This window comes from Oreochromis aureus, linkage group 14 (assembly GCF_013358895.1).
Source record: "Oreochromis aureus strain Israel breed Guangdong linkage group 14, ZZ_aureus, whole genome shotgun sequence".
Lineage (NCBI taxonomy): Eukaryota > Metazoa > Chordata > Actinopteri > Cichliformes > Cichlidae > Oreochromis > Oreochromis aureus.
The window spans coordinates 7,719,138-7,737,621 of record NC_052955.1 but is presented as its reverse complement, the minus strand read 5'-3'; the positions used below and the strand labels follow the sequence as shown (position 1 = coordinate 7,737,621).

At 42.6% G+C, this 18,484-nt stretch overlaps 1 protein-coding gene across 1 annotated transcript in view; it reads right to left on the bottom strand.

The window, feature by feature from the left end:
- The window catches only part of cntn5 (contactin 5), a 105,624-nt gene that overhangs the window by 66,515 nt on the left and 20,625 nt on the right, over window positions 1-18,484 (bottom strand). The window contains exon 3 of the mRNA XM_039622456.1: window positions 8,173-8,290. Within this exon, the coding sequence (XP_039478390.1) occupies window positions 8,173-8,227 (55 nt within the window). The 5' untranslated portion in view covers window positions 8,228-8,290. The remainder of the gene's footprint in view (window positions 1-8,172; window positions 8,291-18,484) is intronic.

The window sequence follows — 18,484 nt, the reverse complement described above, 5'->3', positions numbered from 1 at the left end:
GCAGTCTTCTCCTCCTATAGCTCATCTGCTCTACAGTCATTGCTTCAAGGTAGGATGTGTTGTGCATTCAAAAATGATCTTCTGCATATCTTGGACAACAAGTTGTTATTTGAGTTACTGTTGCCTTCCTGTCAGCTTGAAGCAGTGCAACCATTTTTGTCTGACCTCTGGCACCACCAAGGAATTTTTAACCAGAGAAAGACAGAGCCTATCACCAGATATCTTGATGCTGCTACTAAAATAAAACTATACATATTTGATTTTAACAGAGACATGTATGCTCCCTGGCTTGTTTGGAAAAACTATGCAAAATTATACACTGGCATCATAGGTACCAGACAAGCAGGCAAACAAAAAGTTATGATTATAATAAACATAATAAAGTGCCTTCAGACAGCTGTTGTTGTAAATTGCTATATGAATCAAAACTGAAAATCTGAATTTAACTTACCCTCATGTCATGGATTAAATCAACGTTAAAGGGATGTTGTACAAATTGCATGCATGCTTTAATTGACACAATGTTTGGTGGAGGTTATAAAACGTATCACTGTCTTCCTCAGGAAAAAAGCATTCCTAAATCCTGACAAACACAGCAGTCAGACAAATAACTTTTTTTATTTGTTTGACTGCTGAAGCCAACGGGCACTTGCACTTGTCAGCTGTCACCTTCATCTGATAAAAGCAATGACCCTTGCAGATCCTGCTGATCCCTATCTTTCAGTGGGTGCAAAATCAGTCACAGTCATTGTTGCTGAAAGGCCTGCACCTGCTGTATTTCAGGGAGCTCCAGAGCAATGCCATCGGTGATCGTTTCAGGTCTTAACACCACCTTCATGATAACATCAACAAAGGAGGCAACAGCCATTCTATACTTGAACAAAGAACAAAAAGTCAAACATTCCTGTTACCTTGTCTTTATTATGACGTGTGTTTTAAACTATTAGACTGTATGTTTACTTTAATGGAGATCACCTTTCTGTAATAAGCTACTCTAAATTATTATGCGGTGTGCCTACAAAGGACACGTACATGGATTTGAGACAAGGGACTTAACATGCAAACAAAACAACAACAGAGGTGAAGGTGAGGCTAAAGGAGGATGACACATTTCGAGTTAACAGAGGTGAGACCTGGAGAAGCAAACACTGGGGAAACACCGAAAACCTATCCACTTGTATTAGGCCGTTGGGCTGACACTCTGCAGGGCACAATATGCGACTCTTGTGGGGCTTTGTCGGCAGCCTCTGGACAATGGCGTGAAAAATTAATTAGAATAACACACAGTAAGTAGGTGAGACATTCGTGGGTGCTCAAGTAGATGGACATGATTAGCCATAGCCTGTAAGATTAATGAAGACCTTCACAGGAAGATTATATTGACTGAAGCTGATTATGCTTGAGACCATTTATTCAGTGGAATATCATTACAGATAGAACAATCCATACATCATATGCAACCTCACTTCACCTCATATCACAGTGGACTACTTACTAAAACCCAGTCTTTTTTCATGATCCTCGGCGTACGATGGGGATTGTATGAGTTGCTTCAACCTTGCCACAGTAACAATGAAACTGCAATGGCACTGTATGATTTATGGTATTAATGTGTCATACCTCCTGATGAAAAGTGTGGGAGTAAATTCAGTATGCTGCTTGTACTTGTTCCTTTTTCTTCTTAACATAAAATTCATGTTGAAGATGCATCATAATCCGACAAAAAAAGTCAGAGGTTATACGTTTTCTTTATCCTGATGGTTGGACCAAAAATAGACTCCACTGCCATGCATTTGCAGAACCCAAAATGCAGACTCTGTAGACAATCGAACAAACTGGAAACACTTTTATTCAAACTGATGGAAAATCCCAAAATCCAAATAGCAAGGTTCATATAGGACTCGACAATTCAGGCAGGGATGACACAAGCTGAGGAAAAGACACCACTATATATATATATATATATATGTATACACAAGAGTGCAATTAGGGGAAGTGAACACAGCTGGTGTAATGAGGCACAGGTGGAAATGAAATGAAATACAAAGCACAAGAGATAATGAAAATAAAAGAGGAAGTAACAAATAGGAAACACAAGTAAGTTAAAAACAACATGTTCAAGGTGTTATGGTGAAGTCCAACATGTTGAAATTAATTAATCTTGAAAAATTTTGAACTGATCAAATAATGTACAGAGCACGAAAAGGTCTGTTACCAGAAAACCAATTTTAAAAAGTTTACAGACAGAGATGGGGGTTATGAGCTGAGGGGGGGAGCTAACTTTTGAAAATATATTATAAATAATGATAAGGAATTTGTGGAATAGTATGGAAAAGGATTTGAAAAGATGCACAAAAAATTCAATTTAATAAATATACTTGATGTTACAGTCCCATAGGTCCAGGGGATGTGGGAAAGTAACAAAAGGCATCCGAGTTGAAACGTGGATGAATCAGAGTGTTAAATGTGTATATGGTTGTACTGTGCATTAGATAGGGATACTATATCTAATGACAAATAAAGATACATATAGTATTATAACAAGATGCTTCCTCCTTAACATTTGTTACTTGTATGTTTGAATAAGATTCAGAAAAGAATGCTGAAAATTTAAACAAACCCAGAATACAAAGTAGCAAGAATTAAAGACTAAAGACCAAAAGATAACCTAAAAACTCCAAGAAGTATACATTTCACAAAACTAAAAACACTGTGTCAGAAAACACAGGACCATGACATCCACATTCCTTGTATTCAGCACAGTTTAAATGTACAAGGTTAGCACAGGTTTGTGATTACTGATGACGGCTTTTCCCTTACACTGACTAACAGACCATGACTTTTGGATTATTGGAATGCTAGGCTAGTGGGAGATGCAGTTATGGAATGGGGGTGTCACTTTTTATAACAACTTCATATCTTAAAGTTTATTTTTCAAGGTATACAATTACAGCAATATATATTCATTGCATGGTCCGGCTCTATGTACTGCATGCAAATACTCATTCGTTTCCCCACACACAGCCATATTTCTGTCATTTGACTCTTTTGCCCTTGGTGAAAATTACTTCATGCATCACTTATACGGCACTACACATCTATATTCCCTGCAACCCACTTTTAATATTGAGATACCTCTGAGTTAACCAAGGAAAAGCTGAATTACCATTCCACACTTAACACTCCAAGAAATATTATATTTCAATCACTGGTGGACTGAGGTGGAAAAAAAAGAAAAAGAAAATGGCCCCAGACATTATGCCTGCCCAACCCACTTTGTTAGTGCCCTCTCCCTTCTATGTGATTTAAATATCTACAGAATAAAAGGACTGGACAACGAAGAGAGGCACAGGGGAAAGTAAAATAGAATGGAGCAACTACTGTCTTCAAACTGAGTATTTTCTGTTCTCATGGAGAACAGTGGGTCAAAAATCCATTATACAAACCATTGTGTCAAAAGTATTATAATAGACAAAGACAGCATCACACCCGTGGGAACAGCTGCTCATGGCTCCTACTGCTGATAATATTGAAAACCAGTTTGAAGTGTGGCACTCTTACTAAAATGTGACACATCTCTGATAGTTGTGAGTACTAAAAGCACACTCAGTTCGCAGTGCTGTTCTGACTGAAGTGGAGAACTACAACTCTCTCTACATACATATAATTATTGCAACATTAGTCAAATACGTGTTGTATAAATTGAACAGCTCCTCCTCAGAGTCCACATATGTAAGATTCAACTTTGACGTCATTATGACCCAAACTATTTGTTGTATCACAGTTTTCAGGTAACAACAATTTGCAACAAATTTGCAACAATTTGACTCTATTCATTTCAGTTACCTTTAAGACAAAAATTAGTGTTAGCGTATGGATGGATGATGAAAAGAAGTCCCTTGAAAAGTTTGGCTGCAGAAGAATGAAGGCAAACAAATTAAAAAACTTGTCATTGTCAAGCAACAATATCTGCCCCAAATATTTGGAAAAGCGTATTCTGTGATTTTAGGATGTTACTTCAGGTTGCAAAACAATGTCTTGCCTCAATATTACTACCCCCATATTTTGGCTCAAGACAATGCGTTTACTGTTTTATGCTTCACAGATGCTATAATTCATACATTTTGGTTGTTTTTGTATTTTTCTCTATTGGCATATGTGTTTTGTGTAATTGAGATGTTTTTATTTGTGTGTGTGTGTGTGTGTGTGTGTGTGTGTGTGTGTGTGTGTGTGCGTGCACTACTACTCTGTTGATAGTATTGCTGTCTATTATAGCCTGTACACACTTGCAAAAGACAATTTGATCTAAAGTCATATCATGCTGGTTAAATAAAGGTTAAAGAAAATGAAAAATATGCATGTACATAACAGTAGGTGTCTTATTTTTCGATTTTTTTTATGCAATCATGAAATACTTTTGTTTACACTGTGATAAAGCTCCTGGCATTGTCATTCAACTAAATCACACAAGAAAGAAACACAGACTGCATTTCCTGTATCCAATTTTCAGCTGAATTGCATAGATATGTTCAGTGAATACTGCAGTCATCAGTGTAGGAGAATTGATGACATTCTTTGTATTTCCTTCTTTCTATGTCACTATATGTGTAGTGCAAAAAATAAAAATAAAATATACAGCATTTAAATACTTGAGTTTGTTGTACCTAACAGTATATGTGAACATATGTTCACCTATAATCCAGAAGAAGAAACAACCTTGCATTCTTTTTTTCTGAAAGGAAGCTAGTTTACTATGCAGGAAGACAACAGAAGTCATTGTAGTAGTACTGAGATGAGACACCCATAATGAGCAAGCAGAGCAAATTCTGTCAACTGTACACATCCAAGGAACCAGGAAACTAAATCCTGAGATCAAAAATCAATGGACAGAATTGGCTCAACTGAAACAAATTAACTACACAAGCCGCTAAGTCCCTGTTCATAAACTTGATAAACTAGTTGAAGTCTTGACAAACAGAAAAAGAGTTACTGAAAACTCTCCGCTGTTCCACAGCAGCTTTCTGTCAGCTAATTTTAAAAAGTCCAAGTCACAGTTACTTAATAGTGGAATTTCTGTTAGTATTGATATCTTCTTACCAACTTCATGCATACACCAATACCATGTAGTATTGTTTTCATTGGGATTTTGTGCCAAATGTACTACTACTACTACTGTAAGATGTTGTTCATTGTTAAGTCCCATAGCAGACCTTAGTGAACCAGAGTCTGTTGACTCTCCACCAGTTTTCCTATTTCTCTATTCATGTTTGAAAAATCAACATCTTCTATAGCAGCCGTGGCCTTTTCTGTTATCGCACATAAAGCAAAGAGACACCCACAAAGAGACGCACAAGCCATTTCTGAGAGATTTCTTAAGTGCTCATGTTGGGCTGAAAAGCTTTCAATAGTCACTGCACTTTGCAGTAATTCTGCAGTTTCTTGTGAATTTAAAATACTTCTTTTTTTTCCCCTTTTTTTTAAAGGGAGAATAAACTCTTACATTTCTTTATGCATTTAGGGCACATTAAAAAGCTGTACAGAAAATTAAGATTAATAAAGGTGTCTTGAATTAATTCAGGAACTGACTATAATTATCCTCCTTCACACTTTGTGATGGACAATGGTCAGCACTGTCAGTGATGGTCAGCTGTCAAATGCTACCAAATATGACTGTTCCACAGTCTCCTTTTATATTTATGTTTCTATTTGTGTATCATAAAGCTCTACTGAGACAACTGAGTTCAAAGGTTTTAAATGGGATTCAAAAGTATTGTAAAAGTATTGCATTTAAAAGTTGAAAATTGGACACTTTATGATGAAAAACAGCTTGATTAAAAACTAAATCACAATTGTCAGCGGATAGCAGTCAGCAGCTTTACCATCTCCTTCACACGTCCCCACGCACTCCATGCATTGCTTTTACAAAATCCCTGGGGAAGCAATGATTACAGTTTACAGACAGCAGTTCAAAATGCTTATGATTAGACTACATCAAACCTTATGGTGCTTTTGAAAATACAAGCTCAGGCCTGTCAGCTGATGGAGTTCAAGCTCACATTACCACTGGAGGCTTGTTAGGCAGCTTCCCTGCTAATACCAGTAGCAGAAGTTTGGGAGCGCACACTTTGGCTTTCTTGAACAGTAAATAGTAGTTGCTGGGATGTTAACATTTTCAAATTGTGGTAAAGGTCTGGTTTTCGGTAATCTTTATGCAGCACTGTGGATAATTGGCATTCTGTGGTACAAACTGTACTGTCTACAAAAAATCAGGTGTAATAAATTTATGTCAATATATAAAATAAAATATATGTATGTATATGTATACATATGTATATTTAGTGTGCACATGTGTGTCTACACATGTCTATACATAGGAATAGTAGTGTTAGAATAGTTATGTTAAGCTATATAGTTTATGTCTTGCATATTTCCACAACCATATCCATAATCACATACTGTGTATGCTACCGTTGTATATAGTGTATTATCTTACTTATTTTTTATTTGTTTGTACTTATTTTGTATTTTTCCTTCTGATATCTGTACCTGAGCTGAGGTAACACAAACATTTCCCTGTCGTGGGATCAAAAAAGTCTTATGTTATCTTATATATTCACAATCTAATGAATGCAAAAAAGTGGGCGACAATCAAAGGTATAAAAGAAATTTCCTATGTGACAGTCCCAAGAAATTAATTTTAATGTTACATTTTTTTATTGAATAATAATTCAAGCAGGTTTTTTTCCCCACAGAATTATATTTAGTGCTCCTATGCAAATACTTAAATTGCCAAGTACCCTGTGAAAAATCATTAACTAAGAAATATAATCAGTCCAAGACAGTCTGTCTGACCACAAGATTAAAGGCTCTCTGGAGAGGGAGCTGAGTGATATCAAGGACCATCACAGAGGCAACTTGTCCAGCCAGCCCGTTGGTGGGAAAATGAGAGGAAGTGGGTTGGAGCTAGACATTTTTTTGAATTTGTCACCAAATTGACCATTAATATACCTGAGTGGCCCACCCTAAATTCTGCCTGTGGCAAATGTGGGCTAACAATACACAATACTGAATCAGGAATAGTTGCCTGAACAACAATGGTTGTTTTATACAGGATGAGCTATTTTTATTAGAACCATAAAATAAGAAAAGAAAAAGTGAAAAGAAAGATTTGTGGTTTTTTTCTTTGTTACATCATGTCACTTCTATACAAGTTAAATAATTTTCTTTGCAGCTAAAAATAAATTATATGTTGCTTTGTTCCTTTGTAAAGTTGTAATGTACAATACTGCTCTACAGCAGTATACCTAACTTTAAAAAATACATCTTCTCTTTCAAGAAATACCCACAGTTTATTCAGAAGCAAACAGCCCCAAGAGACAATGTTTAAAACTCAAGAAACAGTTGTTTCCATTTATTATTATGGTTTAACAGGCAGACCAGTGAGGTCAGTGCAGCTTCTCTGACTTCCATAAATGAAGCTCAGAGAAAGGTCCAGAGTGCACAAACCCTTCTCTGGTGGGTTGAAAGAACTGTTAAAAGGGCAGAATCCATTAGACCGGCAAATCCATGTTCTAGACTGACCGAGGGAGTCACTTGATCCGTAACTTGAAATTTTGCGCTCACTGCTAAACACACTAGTGAAGATGTAGCACGGGAAGATAATGGATACCAGACAGATAAAGCGGAGCACTGGTATGTTGAAACTAATTACTACTGAGCCAGTTAAGCATGCCTGATACTTTAAAGGTACTTGGACATACATTCATGTTACCTAAATTGACTTTTATTCTTTCTTTCTTAATTAGGTAGAAAGGTATGTATAAAATAAAACTTGGTAATGAGTAATTACGTTATACAGCAACCACAGAAGGTGTGCAAAGATGTTCCCAATTTTATCTCCTTCAGAAACCAAGAAGGACCTGGCACATAAATTCTTGGATTTAAATACAAAACGTATCTTTTTAAAGATGTGAAAGTGAAAAAAATATCCCCGATATTTGACACCAATAAATGAATGAATAAATAAATTCTCCTACATGTGGCACATTTATCCCCGGCAAGTTATCATTTTAGACATTACTGTATAATTTTCTTGTTGTAATATTAATACTTTAAATTATTCTGTACATCTTTTCTTAATAGTCTCTGAACACTAGCTGTGGAATTTCTTACCTGAAAGGCCACTGATGACAGACAGGAGGAGAAATGGTTTCCATGGTGACCCCATACTTGTTGAAGAGGTCCCTTCTGCAAGAATGTTAGCAGGTCTGCTTCTTCATTAAAGCTGCGCCTACAAACAGAGAGGAAACAAATCAGTTGGTGGGAGGATGTACCTCTGTTTATCACATACAACCAGAAGCACCCTGTAGAACACAACAGCTGTCAATCAAAATCACTGTGAAAATCTCACTGAATAGAGTGTGCATTTATTTTCTTATCACGTGATCACAGGGATGTTTCACACCACACAATCTGGACTTCAGGGGAGTTACACATGACAAGATTGCTCCCACTCCATAATTTCATGCAAAATTTATACAGTGGGCTAGACTACTATCCCATCCTGGGCTTTTCACACCCTCTCTAATTGCATGCAGTCTATCACAGCTATTAAATTCCCATTATACCACAGAACTGCTGTACATCTTGTACTGAGAAAAATCCAACATGCATCATGTAATCAGATAGTGACTGACACCAGCTTGGCTACTGAAGTGACAAATGCATGCTCCAGTTACACAGGGTGAATAGTTTGTGAATAGCAACAAAATCCTTGAATTTTCAGGATAAAGAACGTTTTGCAGCTACAATGTATAAAGGACTCTTTGAAATCACTACATGCGCCTTTTGCTTAACTCTTTTGCTTAACGCTTTATAAGTCTGTAATTAATTTCAACTGTATTTAGCTTATTATATTAGAGAGAGAAGAGGCTTTTTTGTTAACTAAACAAACCTTATAAATGAATTCTTATACACAAAATTCAAAGGCCAGCTAAAGCTATTTTAATCTTCTAACTAAAATACACAATAATATATGAATAGTAATAATTGTGTCATCTGCAGGTGATTTAACACCAGATTCTCCACAAACAGGTGACGCAAGACAGCAGAGAGCTGACCATCATCCAGCGCGATGCCCCAGCTGTGTCGTGAACAGCTCTCTGCACCAACTTTTCATGGCACTATGATATCGTCACATCTAGTCAGGATTATGACTTACAGGCATTGAGTCATAATTCCACAGATGGTAGCTTCGCGCCATTGGCTTCTCATCCAAGCACATCCACTAAATGTCTGAACCAGCGGTTCCTCTCGTACTGAGCGTTTTACTACTCCAAAACACATCATCAGTAGAGTAAATCTGACCTACCTTAAGATGGTCAAAGCCCAAGCTCACCTTTCCCTTTTCAGTGGGTGAATATTCAAACAATGGATTCACAATGCAGAGAAAACTGGGGCATTACTGCATTATGGGATGTGGCACAATAATCGTTTAATCTCAGTTATCTTGTTTTTATAATTGTTGGAAGCCAAAGTGGTAATGGAAAATTAAATTTTAATTACAAACCCAGTCTTGAACTAACGGTGGCATAGTTGCATGAGGAGTGACATGAAGGTTATCCCCTGTAGACTTGTTCAAACTTAGTGCTTGCTTTGCTGGATTTATTAAAAGATCATTCCCAATGCATTTTTTAACAAATAAACTTTCTTGATTCAGCAAACCAGTAAAAATCAAAACAAGAATAAAAAATTGAAAAATACTGGACTATGTTTCATTCCTGCACAAAAGTCATTTTTCATTCAGTACCATCAGTTATAAGTTAAGCTTAAGATATGATCACAATAGCAAACAATATCCACTGCACCTCAACTTATGGATGAGTCTACAGTGCTAACAGGATATATATTGCATAATATACTGTTTTTGTGGGCCTGTGTTTTGAAGAGAATAAGGCTTGCTGACCTTGTTATTCATGCTCATTGTCAATCATCTCTACATTAAAAAGTGGTATTTCTCCAGTTATCTGACAGGAGTGCATTCATTTAAATCCTCTTTTTTTTATTTTGCTCTCCTCCACTTTTATCTCAGTGACAGTGTCTCTTATCTTTATTTAAGTCTGTGTCATTTAGATCATTAACGCAGTTGCACAGACAGCTCTGAGGGTTGAGGGAAGCATGTCCAGATCCAGTAGGAGTTATGTCACATTCATTATTTATCCGTCCTTGTCTTTGCTTCACCTCATTCACTCCCCTGCAATGCACAATGCAGCAGCAGTACTGCTGGGTTAAATAATTAGTAACACAGAAATTAGGCTGTTATTTAGAGAGAGAAAGAGAAAAAAACATGAGGAAATGAAAGAGAAAGAAGAAAGCAAGGTAAACAGATTATTCTTACTTGTAATATATGCAGTTTTTTTGTCTGCAGCTTGTTCACTGCAAGCAATCAGCTATTTTCCCTATAAATAAGGCACCTGTAAAGCCTTTTCTTTACAGGTGAAAAAAAATGTCAAACTCAAAATGAGGAATACATTTTTATGTTCCTATTTCTTAGCTATTTCTTATTTCTTTCCAAGCTCGCTAATATAAAAAAAATAATAAATTAAATAGCTGATTGTATGCTGTCTAGACAGTTGTCTGCACAGGCTGTTGAAAATTTCTCTTCTTTTTGGAAAAAGTGTTCACCCTCCTTCACCTCACTCTGACCTTTTGTGCGTCTCACATGAATACAAGGGAGTAAAAATAGATCATACAAAAGCAGCGTAAGAGAACATGAGCAGAAGGATTCTGCATACATTAAAACACAGAAAATCACCTAAGACAGCCAAGCAGTTTCTCCTCCTTCTTGAACACATGGGTCAGCTCATTGACACACAAACTTCTGGACACGCGTTGGACTGAACTACTCTCACCTTATTCCCCCGGTGATAAGTGAAACCAGAAGTGTGTTTCTTTTTTGTGGATATTAGAGGAAAATAAGCCGATACTCTGTATCAACTTGCCTTAGTAGCAGCCTTAAGTAAACTTCATATCCCATACCATTTCACACTGCGTACATGACAAGCACTTACATTTGCAGGTAGTGTAATAAGTAGTAATAAGACTATTTAAAATATAGCGCAGTAATTCTACTAGAAAAAGGTGCAGCGCCTTTGAATACTATTCATGCTATAGCTTGTCTGGTATGTGAGCCCTGAAACTGCTTCAGTTGTAGTGAGAGTCACTGAGGAGTAAAATTCACATCAGTCCACTGCACACTTAAGCTGATGAGAGACACTGGGTTGCTTTTTCTCAAACCCGTGTACTTTCAATAGGACAGCTTCTGCAGTATGATGATGGCTGGGAATCTTACTGTGCTGAGAGGACGTTTCTCTGGTCATTTTATCTTATGTTTTCAGTTGCAGTAGAAAACTATTTACAATTTTTTTTAATTGCTTGTGTGAGTTGTTGTTCATTTGTCCTTAATAGAATTTAGTAGAGTAGAGCTAGCACTTAGTTTTACTTTTGTCATCATGGCCTATTTTAAAAGATTTCTTTAAGCGCTGATGTCTTATGAGGCAAACATAATGTTGCTGTAGCAGGGTATTTGGTATGTTGTACCAGAGAAACTAAAGAGTATGAGTATATGAGAAGGACATTTTTATAAATGTCACAGTTTTAAATTCCAGCAGAGCCCATTTATCTAGGCTTAGACTCTGATTAGGCATCTGTCTGATAGCACAATGAGTTTGAAGTGTAATCCTTCAATAAGTGGAATATAAGCTAAAATGTTTCTTGGTTCTGCTGTAAGTCAGATATAAATGGCTTATTCATATTTGCGGGCATCAAAATATACTAATGCATGAATAGGGTTCTTTAAAGAAATCTACAGTATTTAGCATCACCTGTGATGTGACCTGTGATTTACAGGAAGTGGAATGTCAATACTAGAGCTGGGCGATAAAACGATAACGATATGTATTGCGTAAATAACTTTTTCTCGATAGAAAAGTTAAACTATTGCGATAGACCTCATCTCTCTTGTCCTCTTAAAAAAAGAAAAAAAGAACAGCCAATCCAAATTAAGTAGCGCAGAGCCAGACCAATCACAGCCGCAGCGTCACGTCACATGACTTGTTACGTGACAGCACAAGCACCAAAGCGCACATGTGTATTTGTTTTGCAGCCGGGCCGCCCAGGTAATGAAGGAAATGAGTTTGCCGACTAGAAAAATCAACCGAGAGCGTGAGCCGAAGGTTATCAAGAAAAACAGATGATGGTTCCAATGCTGGAGAGATTGTCAAACGGAAGGGCCACAGAAGTTCCGTGTGTGAAGGTATTTCGGCTATTTCAAGTCTGACAAAAACAGAGTAGCACTGTAAATTGTGCCAAAGCAAGTCTGGATATACAATAAAGCGGTGCATGCTCAATCTCTGACTGAAAGCGCTAATTCGTCATTCGGCTTTTGTCAGACTAAAGTAACTGTTAAAACTGTTTGAAAAGCTAAGCTATACAACAAGGAGAGATTGATGCTACGTCCACATGCACCGGGTATTTTTGAAAACGCAGATTTTTCTATGCGTTTGCACCTTTCGCCCACACGTAAACGGCGTTTTCAGTCATTGAAAACGGAGATTTCTAAAACGCCTGCCAGGGTGGATATTTTTCGAAACTCCGCTTTTTGCATTTACGTGTGGACAAGAAAACGGAGAAAACGCAGCGTCAAAGTATGCGCTTTTTTGACGTCACACTGTGCGCCAGGTTATTGTTTCGGTGAAATGAATTTCTACAATACTGTTACTGTTAATTGTACTCTCTGCAGTGTTTAAATGCTTACATACACACAGTTACCGTCCCTCCACACATACGACTCAAGGTTACCTTTCAGTCGATTCACCCGGCACAACACATAAGTATGGGATATCACGCCTCGCGTGTCCTGGCTGAAGAAACCTTTATTCACGCCTTTAAGGCAGATGACGTGATGACACGCACGGCCCGCCTGCACATATAGCCGCTGTCATCACGGTCATCCTCAGTTCTTACGCTCTTCACCTCGCTGAGAACACCTCTCTGCTGAGTTGGGCTAGCTAGCTGCTGCTAGTTAGCTCCGTTGTCTGCCGACTTGAACTTAGCTTAACTGCCCCTGTTGGTGTTAGCCTCCACCGCCCAGTTGGTGTGTAGGCTGCCCGCTGGAGCGCCAATTTCAAGTTTTTCCTGTGCAGCCGCTTTGCATGTTTTGGAATGGACTCCAAACCGGGCGAGCAAAGCAGAAATCTTCTGTCCGCCCCTGTCCTCAGGGATGTGGTTTCTGTTTGCACGACAGCGACCAGCACGATGCCTGCCCTGTCTGCCTGGGATCGCCCACGCTAGGAGCGTTGCTGACGGAGCCCGGCCTGTGCGCGTTTATGCGCCAGCTCCGCGCCGACCCTGGAAAGACGGGTGACGCCAGGGAAAAAAGTGCTGGGACGCTCGGCTCGCAGACGGCATGACCCTTTCCTTTCCCGAGTCTGGAGCCCGGCCGTCCGAGTCCAAGACGAGGATTTTCCAGTCGATGTCCCGCAATTAGCTGGGCTGACCATGGAATATGTTGACGGTTAGCCGATGACGAAGCGGAACCAGGAGCGCTGACGGGTTTCAGCCTGGGTTGAAGCCCGCCAGCGCTCCCCAGGAAGACACGATGACGTGCTGGACATCGGCCTGGACATCCATGGTTTGTCGGAGGATGAGCAGGAGAGCTCATTGTCGGCTAATGTGCCGCCGCTGCCGCGCCGGGTCGGCCACGATGACACCTCTCTTTTCTCCCTGTTTCGCTGGCTGCTGAGAAGCTGCAGGTGGACTGGCCCTCTCCTCCGCCAGCTCAGAAGCCGCCGCGTTCGCGGGTTTTTTTCCTCCCACCGGAGCCCGAACGGCCAAAAACTGCCTTCCCATGTTCCCAGACTTTCTGCGAGCTAACAGCATCATGGGACAAACCTCTGTCTACCCGCGCCACTGTGCCCGGCTATGGACAGTACATGGAGTTGGATTTGCGCCGAGGGGCTGGCTTAGCTAACCCACCCCTATGGAGCCGTCTCTGGCTGCTTATCTGGCCCGTCCCCATAACCATTGTGTCGGCGGCCCCCGCAACTCTGCCGTCCAAGCACTGTAGATTCCTCTGCTTCGCAGCTGGAGAAGATTTATCGGGGTCAGGCCGGCACTGCTCGCGCCCATGAGCTCCGGTCACCATGCTCCAGACGTACCAGGCAATGTGCCTGGCGGAGCTCGAGATCGCTGGTTCCTGATGACAGCCCGCTGGCACCTCTTCTTAACGAGGTCAGAGTCGCCACAGATTACATCCTCCGTGCATCTCGCTGTGCAGCGCTCTCCTGGGCAGAGGGATGGCTTGACAGTAGTGGCGCAGAGGCACCTGTGGCTGACCCTCTCTGACGTCCCGGATAGGGACAGAGCTGTATATCTGGGCGCACCAGTGTCTGCGGCTGGGTTATTCGGACATTCACTTGAAGCCATTCAGGCTAGATTCGATCTGAGGAAGAAGCAGACGGAAGCTCTGCGCGACATCATCCCCAGACGTCAGCGAAGCCCAAGCCCGCAGCTAGCTCTCACAGGCCCGCTCCTCTGCCGACTGGCAAGAGACCGCGCCCACTGCTGAAGTGGTGCGCCCGCCAGCCAGAGCACATCCTCCGGCCGAGCTCCACGCCAGTCGGCCTGGAGCAGAGGCCCACCCTCGGGCCCAATGGGACCCGACGCCCAGGAGGAAGAAGCCTCAGCCTCCTAGCTGTGGTTTCGAGTGGAGAAGGGTCCAGCAGCAGGAGACGCTGCTTTACCCTCTGTTGCCGCCTCAAGAGGTGCCGCTTAAGTTCTGTTCAGGTTGTCAGCCCCAGAAGACGCTGCACTTTCCTAACACAGTCTCCCAAGCACAAAACCCTGCACACAAAATGCCTCAGTTAACTCCCTGTTCAGGTGTGTTAAATGTTCAGGTGACCACATCAAGTGTTCCCGCTGTTTTTCTTTGTTGTTGCCCCAGAAAAGGTGCCTCAACAAAATGTATGGAATGTACATGTTCCCCGCTGTTACAATCAATAAAGAGTGTTGTTTATTCTCAAACAATCACAAATGCTCAGCCTGCGGGCAGAATGAGCCAGGTCAGGCAGGTGATGCAGTCCCCTGCAGACACACTGGGGCGACAACGCCCGCCGACGGTGCTGCAGGTCAGCTGGCTGGCTGCTCGCTTCCCTCAGTGGCGCGCTTTGCGCCCCTCTCGTGGGTGCTGCGAACCACGTTGCCATGGGTTACCGGTTGCAGTTCCGGGTCAAGCCGCCTCGTTCCAAGGAGTCGAAACACGACTGTCAACACCGAGGCGCCATGATACTCAGAGAGAAATAAAGGCGCTATCGCAGAAAAGAGCAATCGAGTGGTCCCCGCTCGAGACAGACAAAGGTTGGTACAGCCGCTATTTTGTTGTTCAAAAGAGGGGAGGGTTTATCTCCCCATCCTCGACCTGCGCAGTCTTGAACACGTATCTCACGTACGGTACTGGGTTCAAGATGCTAACACTCAGACAGCTCTTGATGCAGTCGGCCCGGGAGATTGGTTTACGACAATCGATCTAACAGATGCTTATTTTCATGTGGCTATACACCAAACACAGGCAGTTTCTGAGGTTTGCATTCGAGGCGTAGCCTCACGAATACCTAGTGCTGCCGTTCGGCTGTCGCTTCGCTCCTTGCACCTTTACGAAATGTGCCGAAGCAGCGCTAAGCGCCTCTCAGAGAGAGGCATCCGCATCTTAGCCTACCTATGACGACTGGGCTCTCGTAGCTTGCTCCAGAGAGCAGGCGGAGACACAGCTATCACTGGTTCTGTCACACATTCAGACACTGGGGTTCTCTGTGAACTTTCAAAAGAGCTCGCTAATCCCGAGTCAGCAGATTTCTTTCCTCGGTTTGGAAATATGCTCGCTTCCCAGCCGCCAGCACGTTTGTCGGAGCACAGAGTGGCCCGCGTTTTCATCGCTGCCTCGCTCAGTTTCAGCTGGGACGTGACTGCGTTTCCAGGCGATGTACACGCTTGTTGGGCAATGATGGCATCTATGATCGCCGTAGTGCCACTTGGACTGTTAAAAATGAGGCGTTTCAACGCTGGACTCTCTCTCACGCCTGTGTGCATCAAGTCACCTCCGGAGGAGGCTGCGGTAACCGCGTCTTGCATGCTAGCTCTCCGTCGCCTTGGAGGGCAGCCCAGGCTGCTGCATCAGGGCTCTCGGTTGGAAGGGTGTTGTTTTCGCAAGGTGGTGTCACAGATGCTTCCCCTAAGAGGGTGGGGAAGCGCTGTGCAAGGAGTGCATCAGTGAGGGGATCTGGTCCGCAGCTCAGCGCCAGCTGCATCAACCACTTAGAGCTGTTAGCAGTGTTCTTAGCTCTAAAGCATTTCCGTCCAGTCCTGGAGGCCCAGCATGTCTTAGTCAGGACGGACAATTCAACAGTGGTGTCTTACATAAACAGGCAGGGAGGAACACGCTCTCTTCCCCTGGGTTGAAGCTGTCTCGCTCTCTGCTGTTATGGTGCAGTGTTCATTTCTGTCTCTGAGAGCCACCCATGTCCCGGGCCACCTGAACCTGGGGCGGACCTTCTCTCCAGGGGGGGTCCTCTGGTGAGAGAATGGAGGTTACACCCTTTATTAGTGGCTCAGATTTGGGATCTATTTGGCAAGGCGCAAATAGATCTTTTTGCTTCCAGGGTAACACTCACTGCCCCTGTTTCTTCTCCATAATCGACCACGATGCACCCTTGGGCTTGGACGCGCTTTAGCGCACCAATGGCCAGGCGTGCCCTGCATGCATTTCCCCCAGTGGAAATGATATCTCCAGTTCTAGAGAGAGTGCGTCGGCATTCCTCTCTCTGATTCTAGTGGCCCCTTGCGTGTGGCCCACAAGGTCGTGGTATGCAGAGATAATCAGCCTGCTAGCAGCGAGTCCTTGGCAGCTTCCTCTCAGCAGGGATCTCCTCTCTCAGGCGGGAGGAGAAGTGTTTCATCCGCCGCCCAGATCTGTGGCGCCTTCATGCCTACCTGCTGAGAGGCTAAGCTTGATTGCTAGGGTTTGCCACCCAGTGTGATGCGCGACAATCCAGAGCGCTAGGGCCTCATCTACTAGAGGCTTGTCACGCTTACAAATGGCAGCCTTCGAGCAATGGTGCCAGGACCGCCACACTCTCCATTTCAGTGCTCTATTGTGGATGTTTTGACATTCCTGCAGGAGCTGCTGGATAAAGGGCCTTTCATTTCGACAATTAAGGTTTATTTAGCAGCTATATCTGCTTGTCATATTGGCTTTGACGGGGTGACACCAGGTGCACATCCCCTCGCCATACGTTTTCTTTTCTGAAAGGGTTCACCGGCTGAGACCCGTGCTTAAGTCCAGTGTCCCTGCTTGGGACTTGTCTTTGGTGCTGGAGGCCCTTTAACCCCCCTGTTTGAACCCATCGAGTCTGTGGATATGAAATTTCTTTCATATAAGACTGCATACTTCTCGCTTTGGCTTCAACAAAGCAGTGGGTGATTCATGCGCTGTCCGTGCATCCCGCCTGCACACAGTTTTCTCCCTGATGGCCACAAGGTCGTATTAACGTCCAAATGCTGCCTTATTTTCCCAAGATCATGCCTGCATCTTATAGCTCAATGGAGTTTGAGTTGCTGAGCTTTTTGCTCCCCTCCTTTTGCATCTGAGGAGCAGAGGAGGATGCATTCTCTTTGTCCAGTGCGTGTGCTACGCACCTACATTGAGCGCACTCAGGAAGGTGCGCTTTATGTGACCAGCTGTTTGTCTGCTTCGCCAATCCAAATAGAGGTAGAGCTCTGTCCAAACAGAGGCTGTCCCACTGGATTATAGAAGCTATCTCACTGGCATACGGCGCAGAGGTCTTGCTTTGCCTTAACCCGGTGAGAGCTCATTCCACCAGGGGGATGGCAACCTCATGGGCTCTTTTTAAAGGGGTGCCTGTAGCTGATATTTGTCACGGCAGCTAGTTGGGCATCACCGCACACTTTTTGTGCAGTTTTTATCGGTTGGGCGTTACAGCCCTTGATTGGCTCATACTGTCCTTTTCTGCTGGGTCTCCACCACCACTAAGGAAGTGGTGGCCGATTCGGTTTGGTGGCTGCTCATGGGCGTGTATATATGTCCCATACTTGTATGTGTTGTACCGAGTGAATCGACTGAAAGGGAACAGATAGTTATGTCTATAACTTCTGTTCCCTGAAGGAGAGGAACGAGGCAATAACACAAGGCAGGCCTCACTGGAGCAGTTTGGCTCGGTGAAGAGCTGCTATCGAACTGAGGGGACGACCGTGATGACAGCGGCTATATGTGCAGGCGGGGCTGCACGCGTGTCATCACTATCGTCATCTGCCTTAAAGGCGTGAATAAAGGTTTCCTTCAGCCAGACACGCGAGGCGTGATATCCCATACTTATGTTGTACCTCGCTCCTCTCCTTCAGGGAACAGAAGTTA